The sequence below is a fragment of the Acinonyx jubatus genome, chromosome C2 (assembly GCF_027475565.1).
Source record: "Acinonyx jubatus isolate Ajub_Pintada_27869175 chromosome C2, VMU_Ajub_asm_v1.0, whole genome shotgun sequence".
Taxonomy (NCBI): domain Eukaryota; kingdom Metazoa; phylum Chordata; class Mammalia; order Carnivora; family Felidae; genus Acinonyx; species Acinonyx jubatus.
The window spans coordinates 124,131,988-124,153,260 of record NC_069384.1 but is presented as its reverse complement, the minus strand read 5'-3'; the positions used below and the strand labels follow the sequence as shown (position 1 = coordinate 124,153,260).

General features: G+C 44.8%; 1 protein-coding gene across 3 annotated transcripts in view; it reads left to right on the top strand.

The window, feature by feature from the left end:
• IL20RB (interleukin 20 receptor subunit beta) overlaps window positions 1-2,810 on the top strand; it is a 36,120-nt gene extending 33,310 nt beyond the window's left edge. Inside the window, exon 8 of one of the 3 annotated variants that reach the window (XR_008297975.1) lies at window positions 764-2,810. Coding sequence is in view for 1 of the 3 variants with exons in the window: in XM_053221413.1 (XP_053077388.1) it covers window positions 764-871 (108 nt within the window). In the remaining 2 variants the exon portion in view is untranslated. The remainder of the gene's footprint in view (window positions 1-763) is intronic. The other 2 variants (XR_008297976.1, XM_053221413.1) reach the window with 2 other exon arrangements.
• The last annotated feature ends 18,463 nt before the right edge of the window (window positions 2,811-21,273 follow it).

Genomic DNA, 21,273 nt, shown 5'->3' with positions numbered 1-21,273 from the left:
TGTGAACACTAGGACTGAGCCCTGCAGCTGCCTCTTTGCAAACAAGGATCAAGGGCACCTGGCTCCCTGAAGCTGATTTCTCCTGAGCACTGAGGTGGAGGAACCTCTTGCTTACTTGCTGTGCCCTTGTGCTCCTCCTTGGAGTGATGACAGGAAGGGTCGTGGGAGACAACTGTAGAAGAACCTAGTGAATTTGGTGGAGCAGTGGGGAGAGTCCCTCTGAAATGCTGACACCTGCACTTTTACAGCCAGTTAGGAATATGTATTGGAGCACTGGGAGAAGATGGTAGCAACACGAATATGAGTGGGAAGGGACTCCCATTTATGGAGCGCCCCCTCTGGACTGGGCACCCTGCCACATGCTGTATGTCGAGCATCTCACAAGGTCATTATTTTCAGAGCTCTCTGGTGGAAGGAGGTTAGACTTTTTGACCAGAGTTACATTCTGGGCTTTTGTGGGGCAGTGTCCCAGAGAGATGAGCACGGACATAGCAGGGCCCCAAGACATCTGCTGGTCTGTGAACTGGAGGATGATCTCAGTAAATATTGGAAACCCCTGATCCCAGGGTTAAAATTATCTTTGGGTTTTTTTTTTTTTCCTGCTTGAAAGTTAATTAATCAAATAGCTGAGATTTCTGCAATATTCTCTATGATTGTGACTACTACTTTATTGCTACGATAATGTAGCAGTAGTATAATATTTTACCATAATGAATATTATGACATGATAATGAATGAATATTAATGAAAATTATTTTTTCAGAAAATAACCAATTCACCCCAGAAGTTAATCAGCTGCAGGAGGGAAGAGGTGGAAGCCTGTGCCACTGCTATGCTGTCTTCGGAGGAGCCCTTCAGGACCTGGATCTAGGCAGGCTTTGGAAGGGCCCAGTTGAAACTGAGAAGCTGGTTGGCATGGCACAGAAATAAGGAAGGGAAAGGCTGTGGATCAGTTTTCCTCCATGGACAAAGGACAAGAAAAGCAAGAAGAGCCTGCTGGGTCCATGTCTAGAAGCGACTGTCAGAAGCAGAGTGGTTTGGCAGACAGAGCACTGAGTTGGGGTGAGAAGACGTAGCCTCTTAGAACTGGATCTGTCTGCCATTCACTGACCGAATGACCTGGAGAAAGTGACTTGAAATGGGGGAATTCACTATACAACCGTTAAACCACTATATATATATGTATATGTATATCCAGCACTTGCAGAGCTTTGGGAAACTGGCAACACTGTACATTGTGATTGTTTCACCTTCTCTGCAGAATATAACAAGAGTGTAACAAGAATGATAAAAACTCTTCACACCGGCTGGCTTGGAGATCCCACTTTCCTAGAGGAAACCTTGAAGAGGAAAGGAAGGATGGGCACAACAGTGTTGACTTCGCTTCCAGCCAAATGCCTGTGCGGAGGTGAATGGCTCAGCCAGCTCTACAATACATGACCTAGAGGGAGGCCCCAGGCCCATGGAAAATGGGATGCTGTGGATTCATGAGATACTGTAAAGAGTAAATAATGTGTGCATACTAAAGGCAGGTAAAATGTACATGTATGAGGAGAGGAGAATGCAGGAGGATGTCAATAATGTGTGATGTTTGCTGTGTTCCCTTTACCTGTAGAGTTGTTAAAGTATAGAATTAAAAATAAAAAAGGGTTACCTTCGTAATCTTTTTGGCTTCTTACAAAAAAGTGGTCTTTGGGGTTCTAGTTACATTATCGACCTTGTGTCCAGAGAGGCTCCTGAAGACCACCGTTGGTCAGGAGTTGTGGGGGTGACCTCAGGTAGGGGATGGGACAGGGAAGGAGAGCAGGCAGCTTCTGGCTTCATGAGAACCCTGACTGACGCAGCCGGCCACAGCTTTACCTGGTCAGGGTGATCCTGGATCTTCCTGGAGGCCTTGCTCTACAGGAAATCCCTTTGGGTACCTCTCCTGCCTAAGACAGCTTCACTCAAGGTATCCTCAGCCCCTTCCAGCATGTTCATCCATGACTCACCTCTGGAAGCCTCTTCCTGCCCTTCTCCCTACCAGGCGAGGAAAAGAGTCAGGGTTAGAGAAGGAATAAAGAGGGAAGTTTCTTGAGAAGTAAAAGGTTTGATGGGCAAGACCCATGCCTCCCTTCTTAGGCCCCACCCCCTCCCAGCTTTGGAGCCTCAGAGCTGGTTTGTCTCCATGCCAAATTCTTGGGCGCCTTCCAGCCAGCCCAGAGGTGGGGACAATCTAACTGTTTCAACCAGATAATTTCCCCTACAAGATAGAGGTCTACAACCCCCTCTCCACCCGGTGGGGTCTCAAGTAGCCAGAGGTGGACTCTCCAGAAAGATGACATTACAGAAGATCTTTTCCTTTGTACCATTTATATGCTTCTGTGTTGTTTGACTCTTTCATGAAGAGTATGTGTTGATTTTATATTTAGCCTAAATTGGAGACATATTTTCAGTTTGTAAAAATAAAGGCCATCTTACTCTACTGGTCATCACTCTCCCTCCTCCTGCTTCCACCCTGGGGCTGCTGTCCCTCTGTCACCTGTCCAGGACTAGAATCCAGAAATCACCTAAGATTTCCCTCTGCTTGAGTCCCTCTCACAATTTGTCCCAGTGCGTATCCATTCCTGCTGGCACGTATATGTATAGAGAATTTTCTCCCGATTATTGTTGTCTTTCCAGTTCCCAAACATGCACCCCCTGAGGTCATTGCAATCATGCACTAGACATTGAGCTAGTCCCTAATAGGAGAGGGCTTGCCTCCTCTGTAGCTGGTCATTCCCTCTCCCCTGGAGTGCTTATATCCTGACTCCTGAGGCCTCCTCTCCTCCCCTCCGATCCATTTACCCCCATCACCTGGTTCTTTGAACTGTGACACTTTAAGGAGTGAAAAGAGGGGCACCTGGCTGGCTGAGTCGGTAGAGCCTGCGACTCTTGATCTCTGTGCTGTAAGTTTGAGCCCTGCATTGGGTATAGAGATTACTTAAAAAAAAAAAAAAAAAAAAAATCTTTGGGCCTGCCTGTGTGGCTCAGTGGGTTGAGCAACAGACTCTTGATTTCAGCTCCAATCATGATCCCAGGGTCATGGAATCAAGTGCTGCATTGGGCTCTGCGCTGAGAGTGGTGGAACTCTCAATCTCTCTCTCTCTCTTTCTCTCTCTCTCTTTGGGGCCCCTGGGTGGCTCAGTTGGTTAAGCATCTGACTCTTGATTTGGGCTCAGTGCATGATCTCATGGTTCATGAGTTCAAGCCCATGTCAGGCTCTGTGACGACAGTACAGAGCCTGCTTGAGATGTTCTCTCCTTCTCTCTACTCTTTCCCACTATGCATACTTGCACTCTCTCTCTCTCAAAATAAATAAACTTATTATATTAAAATTATTATTATATTATATTAAATTTTATTGTATTAAAATTTTTTTAACATTTTTTCATTTTTGGGAGAGAGAGAGAGAGAGAGAGAGAGAGAGACAGAGCATGAGTGGGGGAGGGGCAGAGAGAGAGGGAGACACAGGATCCAAAACAGGCTCCAGGCTCTGAGCTGTCAGCACAGAGCCAGACACAGGGCTCACAGACCACGAGATCATGACCTGAGCTGAAGTCGGATGCTTAACCGACTGAGTCACCCAAGCGCCCCAACTTAAAAAAAATATTTAAAAACTTAAAAAAAATTAAAAAAAAATTTAAAATAAAAAGATTCTTGGGGCAGGCTGGGTGGCTCAGTTGGTTAAGTGTCTGACTTCGTTCAGCTCACAGACTTTGGCTCAGCTCATGATCTCATGGTTAGTGAGTTTGAGCCCTGCGTCGGGCTCTGTGCTGACAGCTCAGAGCCTGGAACCTGCTTCGGATTCTGTGTCTCCCTCTCTCTCTCTGCCCCTCCCCCACTCACGCTCTGTCTCTCCTTCAAAAATAAACATTAAAAAATTTTTTTAAACAAGATTCTCTCTCCTTCTGTCCCTCTCCCCTGCTTACTCTCTCTCTTTCCCTTTAAAATTTAAAAAAAAAAAATCTTTAAGGAGTGAAAAGGCACAGTTAATAACTACAACAGAACAGGAAGACTGACCATCTGCAATTTCTCAACCCCATGGAATGCCCCTATCCCCAGAATCAAGCCCAGCTTTCTTTCTTTTTTTTTCTTTTAAATGTTTATTTATGTTTGAGAGAGAGGGCACGCTCCAGCGGGCTCTGACAGCAGAAAGCCCGACTTGGGGCTCAAACTCACAAACTGAGATCATGACCTGAGCCGAAGTCAGACAATTAACCGACTGAGCCACCCACGTGCCCCCAAACCCAGCTTTCTTACCCTGCCCTCAGGGAACTGCCAGAGTCCAGTGAACAAAACCCACTGCTCCATGAAGTTTACATTTCCACAGGGGAAGGGGGAAAGACGAATAATAAGATAATATAAAATCAAATAATGATAGTAATTATTATTTTTAAGTGACTTATCTGGCATATTGGGGGTGTGGAAGTCTAATGAAAAATGAAAAGGTAGAGCAGAAAATGGGGATGGGGGCAAGTTGCAGCCTCCTCTAAATCAAAGTGAATGGAAACAACTGAACCACAACTGTTAGTTACATCCTTACATAGCCAGGGGTGGGGGGTGGGCAGGGGAGGGAGATTACCATTAGTTCTAGAACGGAGTAATTTGGGAAGAAGTCTTGAGGAGTATGCTCTCCAAAACGAAAACTTTTTTTAGTATTTGTACTGTTTGTATTGATAGTGTTTTTTTTTTTTTTTTGGTTTGTTTTTGGAGATATTCTCTTAAGTTGTCAGATACAGCAAGTAGATAGTTATATTTATTTTGATAGGAACCTAGATTTCAGGATTGGTGAAAGAGAAAGCCAATTGTAGACTCAAAAATTTGAGTAGGAGCAATGTATTGTTAGAACTGAATTGAACATATCAATACACAGTCATGCCTTTGTAAAACACTTAATTAAAAATATATTTCTCTTTCTGCAAGTTTTTATCTTGAGATAGTGCACACATGCGTGCACATGTGCAAGAGCGGGGGGAGGGGCAGAGAGAGGGAGAGAGAGAATCCCAAGCAGGCTCTGGGCTGTCAGCATGACACCTGATGTGAGCTCGAGCCCACAAACTGTGAGATCTTGATCTGAGCCCAAATCAAGGGTAGGATGCTTAACTGACCGAGCCAGCAGGGGCCCCCAAATTTCTTTCTTTTCTGGCTTTTTTCCCATCAAAATGGCCCAGTAGCAATGTTACCCCATAATGCACACTAATGCCTGCATTATGGTTTTTAATGCTATTTTTCTCCCCAAAGGAGCCAGGGTTTCTTGGAACAATGTCTGATTTTATGTCTGGTCTGGGGCAGAAGAGTATGAGGCAATCTCAGAACACTTATCACCTTGTTGGGCCAGATTTCTTCTGGCTTTAAGTAACTAGGTCGTTTGAAATCTAAAAGGGCCCCCACCAGCCAAAGTTGGGACAGTGTGAGCATCAGAATGAGAATATTGGCTGACATCAGTTGGCAGAGTTGAAATGTCATGAGTCCATAATAACACATAAAAAAAGCAAAGCTAATACAGTGAATTCTCAAAAAAAGATGAATAGAATGCATTTCAGTGAGTCTTGTTATGTAGTCATGTTGGGCTTATTGACTCACCATATCAATGAAGAATAGCAGTAAATGTAAATACCTCAGTCAGAAGGCATTTTTCTCCAACACCACCAATCCCTGGCCCAAGCCACAACTCTCTTCTGCCTGGACATGTGCAACAGCCTCTTTACTGGCTGCTCTCCATTTCCAGTCCTTCCATCTTGCCTGTTTCCTGTCCTGCCAGGGATTCCCAGTGACATGCCTTTATTTTCCTTTTACAGAGGCTTTGTAGATTCAGTTTGTCTGCCTCTTCCCTATCTTTTATATGTGTTATGTATATATATAATATACATATTTTCTATGTATAATATATATGTGTATACTTTTTCTTATTTTCTATATGCCCCATTTTATTCTTAGGCTCTCTGTGGGTGCAGAGCTCTTAGTTTCCTTTGAATCTGGTCTGAATTGATTGATCCCTTCCAGGAACTTTTGCAAAGCTTCTGGAGCCCTCTTGGAAGGGGACCTCATTAAGTTCACGGGTGTCTGGCGCCACCTTGTGTGGAGTGCTGGAAAAATTTCTTCTTGTGTTCCCACTCAGCCAACCGCCTAGAGTTTCCTGGATTGAGAAAGGAAAACTCAGAAAAGTTTCCCAGAATGAGAACTCAATTACAAAACTTCATGGGCTTGGCCTCTAACAAACCTCCACTGTCATTAGTTGATTCAGAATATAGTGGACATCATCTCCTCACTGGGGCTCTGTCTCCAGCATGTCATTAGGGGCTTCTCTCTGCCCATGTGGCATTCCCTTCCCTACTTGGGTGTCCCTCTTTCTTCTATGCTGTCCTTCCCTATCTCTTAAAAAAAAAAAAAAAGAGATTTTTGTTTTGTTTTGTTTTTGTTTCTTCTTCTGTGTGTCCTGTTTCTAGCCTATCCCTAGATTAGACTGACTTTCTGAAGTGTTCCTCAGGCCATTGTTCATGAGCTCATGTTATTTTTAAAATGTTTTAATGTTAATTTTGTATTGACAGAGAGAGAGAGAGAGAGAGAGAGAGACAGAGTGCGAGTAGGGGAAGGGCAGAGAGAAAGAGAGACACAGAATCTGAAGCAGGCTCCAGGCTCTGAGCTGACAGCACAGAGCCCGACACTGAACTCATGGACTGTGAGGTCATGACCTGAGCCGAAGTTGGACGCTTAACCCATTGAGCAGCCCAGGCGCCCCCATGAGGCCATGTTAAACTACTGTGACACCTAGTCTGTGAAATTTGAAACTGGCATACAAGAATTGACCCCAAATTACAGTTTGTCTTGTGGGTTCCAGGGACTTTCAGGTCCTGGAAAACCCACTCTTGCCTGAACTGGGAGCATGTACATGTGAGAGCAGGATACTCCCAAAAGGAAGATGCAGGCCTTCCTGCCTCCCTGTGAGAGGTTGCAAGCCCAGGAGAGGTTGTAAAACCCGGTTAAGGACCGTGGAGGAAAAACTGAGCAGGAGCCTTCTTGGGCACCTGCAAAAAAGTTCCAAGAGCAAAAACACAAATCCTCTTACTGTGGAGGAGATATTTGTCCCTGGTCCCTCCATTTGACTCCCTTGGGGAAATTTATAATGACTACTTTAAAAATCCTGGCACAAACCTCAATAACGTCTACATTTTGCTCCTGTCCTTTAAACCAGTCATCTATGAAGTGGCCCCAAGTCTCCTCATTTCCTGGAGATGCCTTAGTGTAAGATTAAGTCTACAACCATCATCTTTGGTTTCTAGCCTTAGGAAATCATCCCCCAGAACTAGGGCCCTCTGAGGTCATCCCACCTACATTAACAAGGCTGAAGGGCCTTCCCAGGTGAGACTCATGTCATGAAGTTAACTCTCCATCTCCACTCTCTGACCTTCACGTCTGAGTTTTGCAATTGGAAATAGATCAATATGGAATAGCGCCCTCTCCTCAGATTAAGCCTAGATTGTGGAGGATTGCCAATGGGGTGAAGAATTATTGTATTTTAAGTGAAGAGATTTAGGTTAGCAGATAGATGGCAGCAAGTAGATGCTATAAATTTAAATATGGGTGACTGTAAGCAGTTCAGTTTTAAATTATGAGATAAGCTGTTTGTCAGATATAAGGATTTGCCTCCTTTCTTCCTTTCCCTCCTCATCTTTTTCCTTCTTCCTTTCCTCCCTCTTTCCCTCCTTCCCTTTCTTTCTTTTATTCCTTTTTCTAACAAAGTTTTAAACTCTGCAGAAGAAGCTTAATTTTGGGTTGGCAAAGACAAGCTGCAAATTGAAGAACTGATAGGCAGCAGCTGGATCTGAGGGATGGTTCTAACCCTGCTGCCTAAAAGCAAAAAGCCCAGGTTCTGGAGACATGTATGATATCAGCAGGGTGTATGCCAGAAGTGGGGCCGGTTCTTTCCTTTGGCTAATGATTCATTTAAAAAAATCACACCTCCCCCCCCAAAAAAACCACATTTATTCCAAAATTATTTTTTTAATTAAATACCGTTCAAAACTTGAAAGAGGCATCAACAATATTGATAACTGAAACCAGATAATCTATCTTTTTATCCTAAATTCAAAGAATTTGTGATTCACTTGAGGTCCCTCCTACAGATTACAAAGTCAGGAATCTGGGGCATGACATATTTGATTCTGGGCAGAATTTTGATGTCTCCTCTAACATTAACTAGTTAATGTCCTATGAAGCAGTGTGCTATAATTTCTTTTTTTAATGATTTTAATTTTATTTTTTTAGAGACGGCATGCAAGTGGGGGAGAGGGGAACAGGGGGAGAGGATGAGAGAATCTTAAATAGGCTCCACAGGGCCTGATGAGGGGCTCCATCCTGGGGTCATGACCTGAGCCGAAATCAAGAGTAGAATACTCAACCAGCTGAGCCACCCAGGCGCCCATGTGGTATCATTTCTAAACAGTGATATCTTTTATGAATGGGTTCTATGAGAATCTACACAATCTGGAAATTTTATTAATTTGTAAAAAGTTTCCACTTAAACTTTCTGAGAATGGTTTAAAGGTGAAATAATCTGTTGTTTCAGTCATCAAAAAATTGTGATATAATTTGATATATCTGGCTATGTATTTTTTAATTGAAACTTTATTGAACTGTATCTGGTTGTATTTCATGACGTTCTTATTTGGCTTTGGCAAATTTGGATTTTGTATAGAATGAAGGTAATTGGTAACTGTGTTTTCCAAAGACTTTGGAGAATTTGGAGTTCTACTCTCTGTTGATCAATAATTCAAATAAGGACAATAATGATGTATATGAAATAAAGTCTGAATTTTGATCCATAAGTCAAAAAGGATTTCAAGTAAAATCTCAAGATTATGCATTTACAGGCACTGTTCTTGGATAATCATAAAGAATTCGATCCTTTTGTGAGAAAATTAAAAGCTTTGACTAGTTCTGGGCTTAAGACACTGCTAATTGGTTTTGATTCTTCACTGCAAACCTTGAGGTAACAATACATAACACCGTGTATTAGGTTGGTAAGGGAATGTTGAACGTTATAAAAGAAGTGAGAGCTTGTAGCTCATAAAAGGAGCAAGATAAATTAAAAAGCTTAGGAGATTAGAACAGGACTTTACAAGAAAAGAAAAAAAAAACAACAGAATGTTTGAAAATAATGTAGATTGGATAGGTTAGTTAACAGGAGGCAGAATTGGTTCTTTCAGCCAGAAATCATGTGTACCAGTCTTGATATTATCCCTATGGGGTAAGCCATTGTAGATGGACAGATAATGGTGAAATGCAATCATTGTGCAGAATTCTGGCCACTACACTGCTAGAGGTGTCTCCATCATCTTGTGTTACAGAGGACATTCTTTCTCCTTGTGGCTACCAGTCTCCACCTACTAAGAGCTTTGGTCTGTGGGCTAATCTAATGCTAGGGCTCTCAGATTGAAAATGAAGGAAAATGGGGGCACCTGGGTGGCCCATTTGGTTGGGTGTCTGACTTCAGCTTGGGTCATGGTCTCACGGTTCATGGGTTCGAGCCCCACGTCAGCCTCTGTGCTGGCAGCTTGGAGCCTGAAGCCTTCTTTGGATTCTGTGTCTCCCTCTGTTTCTGCCCCTCCCCTGCTCGTGCTCTGTCTCTCTCTCTCTCTCTCTCAAAAATAAATAAACATTAAAAAAAAAGAGAGAGAGAAAATGAAGGAAAATGGTTGCATCAAAGCTCTATGCCAGGACTCACAAAGCCAAATAGACTGAGAGATTATAAATGACTCTAGAGCAAACATTTTTTTGTTTTTTGCAAATCTTTAGTGGAATGTGGCCTAAAAACAAGCAAAAAAATAAGCATTAGAAAAATTGAACTTTATTAGGTAATTTGATAATTTACATTAATGTTGTAAAGTTATTTTAGAATTATTTTCTTTTCAAAGAAAATAAGCAATTATATTAATTTTTTTTACGAATCTAGACTTTTTTTTAGCATAAAAGACAGGATATACAATTGTAGAATAAAGGATTTGAGTAGGAATACTTTATTGTTAGAACTGAACTGGAAAAATCAATACGAACTCATGCTTTTAAAAGAACAAAAATAGTAAACTAAAAATACATCCTTTTGTCTCTTTGTCTGCTGAAGTGGCCAGGGAGACATGTCACCCAACAATGCATCTCAGCTTCCACATTCTGGTCTATAGTTCTCTTTTCCCTCCAAAACACCTTGGGAGAAATGGCAGATTCTGTACTTCGAAAGTTCAAGGTGAACTTGAACAACTGAACAACAAGACCAGGAAGCAGGAGAGTTTAAATAAATTAATGGAATCAAAAGGACATTGGAGCCAATCTAAAAGGGGCTTCCACTGGCAAAGTTAAGACAACTTGAACATCAGAAATAAGAGTGTCGGCTTACTGTCATAGAGCAAGCCAAGTTGACATAGGGTAAATCTGAGAAGTCATGAGTCTAAAATGGTATGCATAGTGCATTTAAATAATGGAGTCTAAGAGAAGATTAAAAAAGTGTATTATGTTGGTATTACTGTCTTCTCTGTTGCATAGATGAAGTAAACAGAAACGCATACACAAGAATACCTCAGTTAGAAAGAATTTTATGTTTCAAGGACAACATAAGTGGATTGACCCTGCCACTTGAAACCCTGAGTCAGACAAGGCCACATAAAATATCAAACTCCAATTAAAGTATCTTTGATTATACTCATGTATTAAAAAGACCCATAAGATTAATGCTTTTAGGAGTTGAGTTTTAATGGATCCTGTCCTTCCAAACTTCCTGAGTCTGCCTTTTCTGGCCAGCTCCTGGCACTGTCTGGGGACAAGCCAGGAAGGAGGAATTGTGTCATTTCGGTGATTCCATGCAAGAGGTAAATGCTCTGGTATTTGCGATGTAAAAATGAACAGTAAAATTTGGTTAATATTTAAAAATTATAATATTTTTTTTACTTAGAACACATTAAACAGCAAATAAAAACCACTAGGACAAGCATAGAAAAATATCACAGAAGAAAGTAAAAAGCTTCTTCTGTGCCTTTAATGACTTTTTTTCTGCTTCATGCACCAGGAGACCCACAAACTATGTATTTGGTCCTACTTATAGTCAATGGGCTTAGCCAATGAAAGAGACAGAGGAAGGAAGAATAATTACGTGAGTCCAGGGTCTAAGAAACTGGAAGAATGACAGACTGGGAAGGTGGAATGGCCTGTGCTTGGGGCAAGGATGATGAGTTTGTTTTGGGATGAGGTTTGGGGTGCCACGTGTCCAGGAGGCAGTGAAAGCAGCACTCACAGGACACAGAGCCCATCCCTGCAGCGGGAGGGGCTGGCTGTGTACAGGGAGGTTAAGAGGTGTGAGCAGAGAACTGAGGTGGTCAGTTCGTTCTCTCTATCTTTGTAGTTTTCTAGAACTTGAGGGAGGTGAACTGTAAGGAGAGGGTAGTTGTCAGCATCCTGTGCTGTGGAGAGAAGAGGCCAATGGGTCTGGCAGGAGGGCTGTGTTAAATGTGGGGGCTGAAGGCCCCACTGCCTAGAACTCTGAAGGGAGCTGGAAAGAGTAGAAGAGGCAGCCCATTCCTTCCAAAAGCATGTGTACAGGAGGAAAGAATCAAGGAGAGCAAGAATGGCTGGAGTAGCAGATCCCAGAATGCTAGAGTCACTTGGGGGAATGTTAAAAAGGACAGATGTGTGGTGCTTGGATGACTTGAAGAAGGATTTCCTGGGGAAGGTTGGAGGGGTGGGGGAGGAGGGGAGGTTGCTAATCTGCTGTTCAGTAAACAGGCAAACAACAACAAAGTAAAGGGAAAACAAAAGACTGTAACTATTGAGAAGGTGCCTAGGATTCAGAAACACTAAACTGGAGCCTGCTCCTGTTTAGAGATACATTTTTGTCCTGATGTAGCTGGTTCCTTGCTGTATGACCTTGGACACAGGGGTTTGGGGATTGGCCTAGTGCTACAGGCCTGGAGTGCCCAGACTACCCAAAGCTGATGGGATTGAAATGAGTATGCCAGGCCTTGCAGGTCAGGGGAGCCAAGCATCTGGAATAGGGCAGCTGTAGGGAAAGACCAGATCACAGGAGCAGGTGCTTGGGGGTATGTGACATCTACCTTATTCCAAGCCTTAACCTACACAAATGTGCATATATCCCCTGAAGGCAGAGCTGGAGGCATCTGGACTGCTTGCCAGGGTGGTGGCTGTTCTGGACAGTTGGGGTACCCTCCAATAAGACATATCTGGGAGCCTTGATTGTGGCCAAACTCCTAGACTCCATCAGGCAGTCCAAATGGGTCAGACTGTTGCAAGTTTAAGGCTGCTGCCTCTGATAGATGTTCGGGGGTGGGATCCCTCCACGCAGGAGTCTGAGCAGGTGGTTTGGGGCTTGTCTGGGCTCCATACGCCTGGAGGGCCCTGGCTGCGCTGGGTGGGCGGATGGGGTGTGTACTGCGCATGCGGGAGCCGCACAGGTCCTGGAAGGCAGGCACCGGAAACATGGCAGCTGTAGAGAGAAGCTGAGTTACCTGATGGAGCTACTGGGGTTACCTGGCATCTGCCTAATTCCAAGCCTTAGCCTACAGAAATGCACATATTCCCCTGAAAGAGAAGCTGGAGGAGGCTAGAGTGCTTGACGAGGCTGCCCGAGGTACCATTCCCTAAAAGACATCTGGGAGCCTGGATGACTGGTAAGCCGGGGACCCTAGCAGGCAGCCAGTCCAAATGGGGACTGGCTGTTGTTCCTTTAAAGCAGCTGCCTCAGAGAAGTTTTTCGGAGTTGGGCTCCCTTTACCCTGGTTTGGGACCGACCTGAGCTCCACAGGCCTGGAGGGGCGGGGCTGCTCTGGGCAAGCTGACCGGTGCTTACTGGGCATGTGTGAGCCGTGCACGTCAGGGGAGCCAGGTTCCTGGTACAGGGCAAGTGTCGCACAGGCCCAGTCAAGGTTGCTGGGGGCTGTGGAGGGTACAAGGCTCCAAGCTCCCCTGGGAACAGAGCTGGAGGCTTGTGGGCTGCCTTGCCACGGTGGGGCCACGTGAGAAGGTCAGATTAATCTCCAATAAGAGACACTTGGGGGGCCTTAAATGCCGGAAGAGCCGAGGACACCGTCAGGCAGCTGGTCCAAGCAGGGACTGGCCGTCCTCAGTTTCAAATGGCGCCTCAGAAATATCTTCAGGCTGTGGGCTGTCTACACCCTGAAGCCATTTAGTTCGTGGGGTCCTGCTGGAGACCCACGGGTCTAGGGGTGCCCCCTTCAAGTGCTGGGTCTGCTAACAAGGTGCTGTTTGTGGTCTGTGATTGTGCATGCGCGGACAGGACGGGGGAGCCAGGTCCTGGGACAGAACAACTTTAGGTGAGGCTGGCTTACAGGAAAGGATTTGGGGGACTACTTGGCATCTCCCAAATTCCAGGCCTTCACCTGCACAAATGTGCATAATTCCCCCCTGGGGGTGGAGCTGGAGGCATGTGGACTGTTTTGCCGGGGGGGGGGGGGGTGGCATACATGGGCTGCTCGGTACCCTCCGGTGACAGACACCTGCTTGCTGGAGAAACCCAGAACAACATCAGGTAGCCATTCCAAGTGGGGACTGTCACTGGTATAAAGCTACCAACCTAGGAAAGATTTTCAGGGAGTGTGCACTCTCCACATCAGGGGCCATGTAGGTTTTTGGGACTGGGCTGAACCCAAAAGGTCCAGAGTGCCCTGGTGGGCAAAGGCTGCCTGGCACAATGCAGGCTGTGCATATGCCAGCAGTGCAGGTCAGAGAAGCCAGGGACCTGCAACCAGGCAGCTATGGGAGAGACTGGGTCACAGAAGCAGGCCACTGGGGTTACCTGGCATCTTGCCTAATTCCAAGCCCTAAATGGCACAAATGCCCATATTCCTCCTGAAGGCAGAGCTGGGGGCATCTGGATTGCCTTGCAAGGGTAGGGCTGCACTGGACCTTTGGGGTGCCCTCCAACATGAGACACCTGGGAGTCTTGATTGCAGGTGAACCTTGGGACCCCAGGGTAAATGGGATCCTTGGGGGTCCTGTTGCTCTGACTCTGTACGGTTGGAGAATGTCTCTTGCTTTCCATGGTGCAGCCTTCCTTTACTCCCTATTGCCTAGACAGAGGCCCAGTGTCTTCTTGTCCCTCCCAGAGGAGCAGACACCTCTCCATGAGAACTGATGTGGGGTGCACTAGCTCAACATCCTGGAGAACCCCACTGCCAGAGGCAGTGAGAGCAGAGGGACCAATAGCACTGCTTTGGCTTCAGACTCCCTGGGTTTGAATTATGACTCTTATCACTTAATAGCTGTGTGATCTTGGACAAGTTACTTAACCTCTCTGAGCTTCAGTTACTCATCTGGAAAATGGAGCTAACATTACCTCCTCAATCATGGTGGGTAGATAGTAAATGAGAAAATATATGTAAAATTTTTAGTGCAATGTCTGGTGGATAGTTGGTACTCCGTGATTCCAGTCAGCTGAACTTCTTGCTGATTGGCCAGTTGCTCTGCTCTCAAGGAAGGTGTGTATGGCTGCTGAGGCCTGAGGGGTGTGACTCCATGGGCTGCTTCTATGTCAAGCAGATGTGGTTCCTGAGGCATCCATGTTGCCTCTCTGGGTCTGGACTCTCTACCTTCCCCAGTGGGAGTGCTCAGGCCCCTCTTCTTGTCTTTCTTACCCTGTTTGTTGGAGCTTCAAGGCTTGGGCTGATCAGCCAGGCTGAGCCAGGCTGGGCTGGTGGTGCAGCTGCAGGAAAGAATAGGAGCCTGGTGAGAGCATTGGAGGCTCAGAGCCTTCCGAGCTTGTTGGAGTAGCCAGCCGACCTATGTGGTATCAGCGTCTGCATCTGAGATTTTACCTGAAAGTTCTGAGTCACCTCTGAAGTTCCTTATTGTGAGTGGGAGGGCTTGGGGGAGCTTCTGGCACTGTGTTTCTCCAGAATGTGGAACAGTCTGTCCTATATCAGCTGTCCTGGAGAGGTGTCCACTCTTCTGAGCAGGCAGGACAAGAGAGGGAGGGATTTCTGCCAAAGCCAGTAATAAGCAAGTGCCTCCCATCACTAAGGGAAAATGTAGTTACTTGTAGAAATGGGCTTGTCTGCTCTGTTGCTGAACTGAGGTGACTTGGGCCTGGGATATACAACCTGCTTGTCTAGTAGCTCAGCAGTGTCTGAGGCATGACTTGAAGAAATATGATCAAGTTGGCAGAGTGAGCACACAAACCCTCTCTGTAACCTCCTCCAAACACAGAGGACTCTCTCTCTTTCTCTGTCTGTCTCTGTCTCTGTCTCTCTTTCACACACACACACAACACACACACACACACACACACACACACACACACACACACACACATGCATGTACGCACACACACTGTCTTTGTGGACCAATAGTGAAGAATAAATCTATGGAGTAAGCTGATGAAGTGTAGCCCAAGTGTATAAGGAACTGGGTATACATAGGTTGGGCTTCAAAGCTCATGTGGGAATGGAAATGAATGTACCTCACACTTGGCAGGAGAGTGGACCCATGCTCACTGCATGAAGCTGGGGCTGGGGCTGGTTGTCTTGTCTACTTAGTGAATGGTGACTGAAAACACTCCAGAAATGTGCTATTGCCCAGGGTGCAGGAAGAAAAAGGGACATCCTTGTTAAAAAATGGGAACTGGCTGGTTCTGCACAGGAGTGTGGCACCAGGAATTTTGTTGGCTGAGAGCAAACACTTGAAACTCCAGAACATAAGACCTGGTCCCAGGTGTGCAGACTGGGAAGAATGGGCTAAGGCAGCTGCAAAAGTACCTACCGTGGAACGACTTGTTCGAGGAAAACACTCCCATGCAGAATGAGCTATAAAAGAAAAATGACAAAGGACATGATGGAATCCATTATGATTTTCCATTATATTTCACTTCCATTATATTTCCATTATATTTCACAGACTCAGCAAACAGAAAAATTCATAACACAAGAGATGGAAGTAATCGCTTTGAAAATCTACTGACTCATGGAGTGTCCCCCACCCTCCTTTAAAATTTATCTAGTGGGGGCAGTTTTTTTCCTTGTCAATCGATGACATTTTTGGTCACTCTTCGGTGATAGAAAGCTCTATCGTTACTTTAATTCAATCACTTTAATTCAGTTCATAACTAAAATCACCTATTCCCAGACAGTAAAACTGAACATTTATGAGGGTGAAACCTTCTTTTGTCTTTAGCAGGTGGGGTTCCTTACTTCAGGGAAGTATGTGGTCTGTTTCCATCTCTCTTTTTTTTACTTCTTCCTCCTTCTCCTGCTGCCATTTTGGGCCTGTCTGATACTGGATTTCAAGAAGGGGCTCAGGGAGGGGCTTACGTGATTGGAACAGTTGAAAGCTGGGTTTGGATTCCCTGGGACTGGCTGAGGTTTAAAGCTAACTTCTTTCTCTATGGGCACTTTTGTGAGCTCTTTGTAAGCTTTTCTGTTGAAGTTTTCAGATTGTAACTCCATGATGTAGGCAATTAATTTTATTTTTCCAGCTTTAGATGGTTACTTTTATATGTCAACTTGACTGGGCCATGGGAGTACCCAGATATTTGGATAGGCATTATTCTGGGTGTGTCCGTGAAGGTTTTTCTGAGATTAACATTTGAATTGGTAGACTGAGTAAAGCAGATTGGCATCCCCAATGTGGGTGAGCCTCATCCAATCCAGTGAAGGCCTAAATAGAATAAGAAGGCTGAGTAAGAAAGAATTCTCTCTCTGCCTGTTATCAAGCAGAGATAACAGTTTTCTCTTGCCTTCATACTCAGACTGGAATTTACACCAGTGCTGTCCTGGGTGTCCAGTTTGCCAAGTACAGATCTTGGGACTTCTTAGTTTCCATAATTACATGAGGCAATTCCTTATTATGTATCTATTCACCCATCTATCTCCCAGACCAATACAGATTTTGATAGAGTGGTTCTAGAAGAAAAGAATTTTAAGGATGAGTTTTCTGAATTGGTTCTGGGGTTTCTGGAATTGGTTCTCTAATCTGATTAGATTTAAAGATGCTAATGACTTTATTTCCGCTAGTAAAGAGAACACTGATAATTCATGGCATAGTTTGACAATAAAGATGTACCAAATATCTTTATTGGATACTCTTAATCATCCACTAATCAAGGAACTGGGTAACTGTGTATATAATACTTTCTAACATTTTTTGAAAAATAACAAATCTAATGAGATTGGCTGGTTGCTTCTAATGTTGCTGGACAAAGTGGCAAAAGAAAAGGATGAACTCAGGGATTTGAATTCCCAGCTCAAATGCCACGTAAATCACCTGAAAGCTTCTATGTGTGCCCTGAAGGAGACTCTTTTATCTACTATAGCTGAAGAGTTGAAATTGCTGAAAATCAAATGCAGAATCTTACCCTGCAATTGGCTGAATTATAATGTAAATTGAACTCCCAGCCTTGCAGGGTATTAAAGTGAGGGCATACTGGGAAAGAATGGGATCCTGTAAGTTGGGTTGGAGGTGTGTGGGATGAAGTCCCTGATGAAGCTGGGGAATTTGAGCCCCTACATTATTTTTTGAAAAATTTAAAAAAATGTTTATTTATTTTTGAGAGAAAGAGAGAGAGAGAGAGAGAGAGCGAGCTTGAGAGTGAGCTAGCAGGTGCGCACGCACAGGGAGGGTTAGAGAGAGAGGGAGACACCGAATCCAAAGCAGGTCCCAGGATCTGAGCTGTCAGCACAGAGCCCAGTGCTGGGCTGGAACTCACAAACTGCGAAATCATGACCTGAGCCGAAGTCAGACGCTTAATGGACGAGCCATCCAGGCACCCTGAGCCCCTAAATTTTGAGGAATCTTTTTTGCCTGTGGAAGAGGCCTCCCTGCCCCCCAGTAGAAGCTGCCTTCCCACCTCTAGTGGTAGAGATTCCCTACTGAGAGAATTAACTTTGCCTTGTCTGAGGAAACTATAATGGCCTCCCCTCCCCTGAGGCAGTTGCCAGACAATGGTGACAATGGTGAGTTTCCTTAGGCCCCACCTCCACCTCCCTTCTTTGTGTCTAGACCTATAACTAGACTCAAATCCCACCAATCCCTAAAGATGAGGTACAAAGTGTGACCCATAAGGAGATGCACTATACTCCAAAAGAACTACTTGAGTTTTCTAATTTGTGTAGACAGAAATCTGGGGAATGTGTGTGGGAATGGAGGGTGTGAGGTAATAGTGGAAGGAACATTAATTTGGATCATGTGGGATTTATTGATACAGGTGCACTAAGCAGAGATACTGCATTTATGTTGCAGCTCAAGGAGTTAGGAACGGCTGTAACTGTTTGGTTGACATAAACGGACCAAAAGGCGGCCCACAGTGAGCAAAGTAGAAATGACCGACCTGTCTTGGCTTAACGTAAAGGGATTCACAAGCTTGGGGAGATTAGAATGTTAGAGTGGATCTGTCATTTAAGATTTACTCACTCACACTGGGAAGGTACAGAAGACATACATTTTGCTGTAGAACTCTGTGATTGCTCTTCTCTGTAGACCAGGCCTTCTAGTGAGAGCGCAGTCATGGAATTGGGAAACCTAAATACAGTGGGAGTAATTGGATCTTGGGGTGGCAGGGGTGAAGTGGTGGTGCTCAACTGCCAAAGGCAAGGTGAGTGTGGTTACTGTAGTGGACAGCAGAGTCAAAGCAGCAATCAGAACAGTCCAACTCATACTGACCTCTGGCATTGGCTATTTGCTCGTGGTATTCCTAGAAGTAGGTGGGAAGCCTACTAAATGTTTACTTGATCTGTATAAGAAAATTTTTAAGTGAACAAGTTTAACCTGAATTATAAAAACAGAGTCACAGCTCCTCAATCAATTCCCAAATGTGAGCCAGTTTATAAACCCAGAACCCTGTGAATGAAGGGAGGGCTAGATCCCCTCTAGGAAGGACTTTGGTATACAACCAAAAATTTATACTACTCATCTTCCTCCCAGCCTTCCCCAAAGGGAATTATAGCCTCTGGGAGGGCAACTGTGCACTGGAGAAAGGAAATAATCAGGGCTTTGGGGATTACTGGATACTGACTCTGAATTGACCCAGGATACTGGATACTGACTCTGAATTAACTCCAGGAGACCCAAAATGTCATTGTGTCCTACCAGTCAAGGGTAGGGAGTTATGGAGGTCATGTGACTAATGGAGCTTTAATTTAGATTTGACTCATGGGGCCCATGACCCATTGGGCCCATGAACACATCCTGTGTTTATTTCCCTTGTTCTAGAATGCATAATTGGAATAGATATACTTAGCAGCTGGCAGAATCCCCACACTGGTTCCATCATTGGTGGAATGAGGGTTATTAGGATGGGAAAGGCCAAGTAGAACTGTTCTTACTTAGGAAAACAGTAAATTAAAAGCAATACCAAGTACCTGGAGGAATTGCAGAGATTAGTGCTACCATCAAGGACTTGAAAGATGCAGGGGTGGTGATTCCTTCTATAGCCCCATTTTACTCACCTATTTGACCTATTTGGAAGACAGATGGATCTTAGGGAATGACAGTGGATTATGGATTATCATAGGCTTAACCAGGTGGTGACTCCAGTTGCAGCTGCTGTACCAGAGGTGGTTTCATTGCTTTAGTAACTCAACCCATCCCCTGGTACCTGGTGTATAGCTGTTAATCTGCCCATTGCTTTTTTCTCAATACCTGTTAGTAAAGATCACCAAAGCAGTTTGTTTTTGCCTGACAAGGCCAGCAATACACCTTCACTATCCCACCTCAAGGGTATATCAACTTTCCAGCCCTGTGTCATAATTTAGTTCACAGAGATTTGTTTTCCCCTGTGACAGTTGTTTGTTATAAAGTTGAACCCTGATTCTCATGATGGGCTTATCGGTAGGATTTCTGATAGTGAGCATGACCACCAGGACTGCCAAACTTTCCGGATTCACAGTGCTGGGGATCACTTAGCAACAGGGTCTGGTGGTACTGGATGAGGATGTCTTTGATCTTCTTCTTGGAAGCCTCATCCATGTACTTCTGATAATAGGCCACTGAGGCTTTGGAGGTGGATTATGTAAATCCATCTGGGCTATGTAACCACCACCCTTTACTTGGACTCAGATGTCCACTCTGGCAAAGTGCACCTTTTCCAGAAGCAGAACAAGGTGCAGTAGCTTGTATTGCAGTGTGTGAGACTATATCATCTCCAGGGGCTGTCCATTCAACTTGATGAGGCCATTGCTCCATTAGCAGTGCACCAGTGCTGTGGCCATCTTCTTGCATCTAAAGACCTGCATGGACAGTGTGGCTGTGAATGTAGAGAAGACCTCCTCACCGCTTAGTGCCACAACCAGGAAAGGAAGTTCATAGGGATCTTGACCACCTTTCTCTTCCACAAGATATTGCACTGGTCCATTACATTGATAACATGATGCTGATTGGATCTGGTGAACAAGAAGGAGCAACTACTCTAAACTTAGTGGTAAAATATGTATGTATTAGAGGGTGGTAAATAAATCTGATTAAAATTCAGGGGCCTTCTATCTCAGTGAAATTTCTAGGGGCCCAGTAGTACAGGGTCTGTTGAGATATCTTTTCCAAGGTGAAGGGTAAAATTGTTGCATCTGGCCTCTCCTACAACCATAATTGTGGCATAATGCCTAGCGGGCCTCTTTGTTTTAAAAAAAAAATTTTTTTTTAACGTTTATTCATTTTTGAGACAGAGAGAGACACAGCATGAATGAGGGAAGGTCAGAGAGAGAGGGAGACACAGAATCTGAAACAGGCTTCAGGCTCTGAGCTGTCAGCACAGAGCCCGACACGGGGCTCGAACTCACGGACCGCAAGATCATGACCTGAGCCGAAGTCGGACGCCCAACCGACTGAGCCACCCAGGCGCCTCCCTAGTGGGCCTCTTTGTATTTTGGAGGTAACATATTCTTCATAAGAGTGTGTTACTCTAGCCCATTTACCAAGTGGCCCAAGAAGCTGCTAGTTATGGGTTGGGACCAGATGAGAGACAGCTCTGCAACAGGTCCAGGCTGCTGTGTGAGCCTCTCAGCTGCTTGGACCATATGCTTCAGCAGATCCAATGGGGCTTGCACTGTCAGTGGCAGGTAGGTATGCTGTTTGGAGCCTTGGGCATGCCCTTACGGATGAATCGTTGCATAGGCTCTTAGGATTCTGTAGCAAAGCTCTGGCATCTTCAGCAGATAACTACATTCTTTTTGAGAAGGAGCTCTTGGCCTGCTCTGGGATTTAGTAGAGACAGAATGCTTAACCATGGGCAACAAAGTTACCATGTGA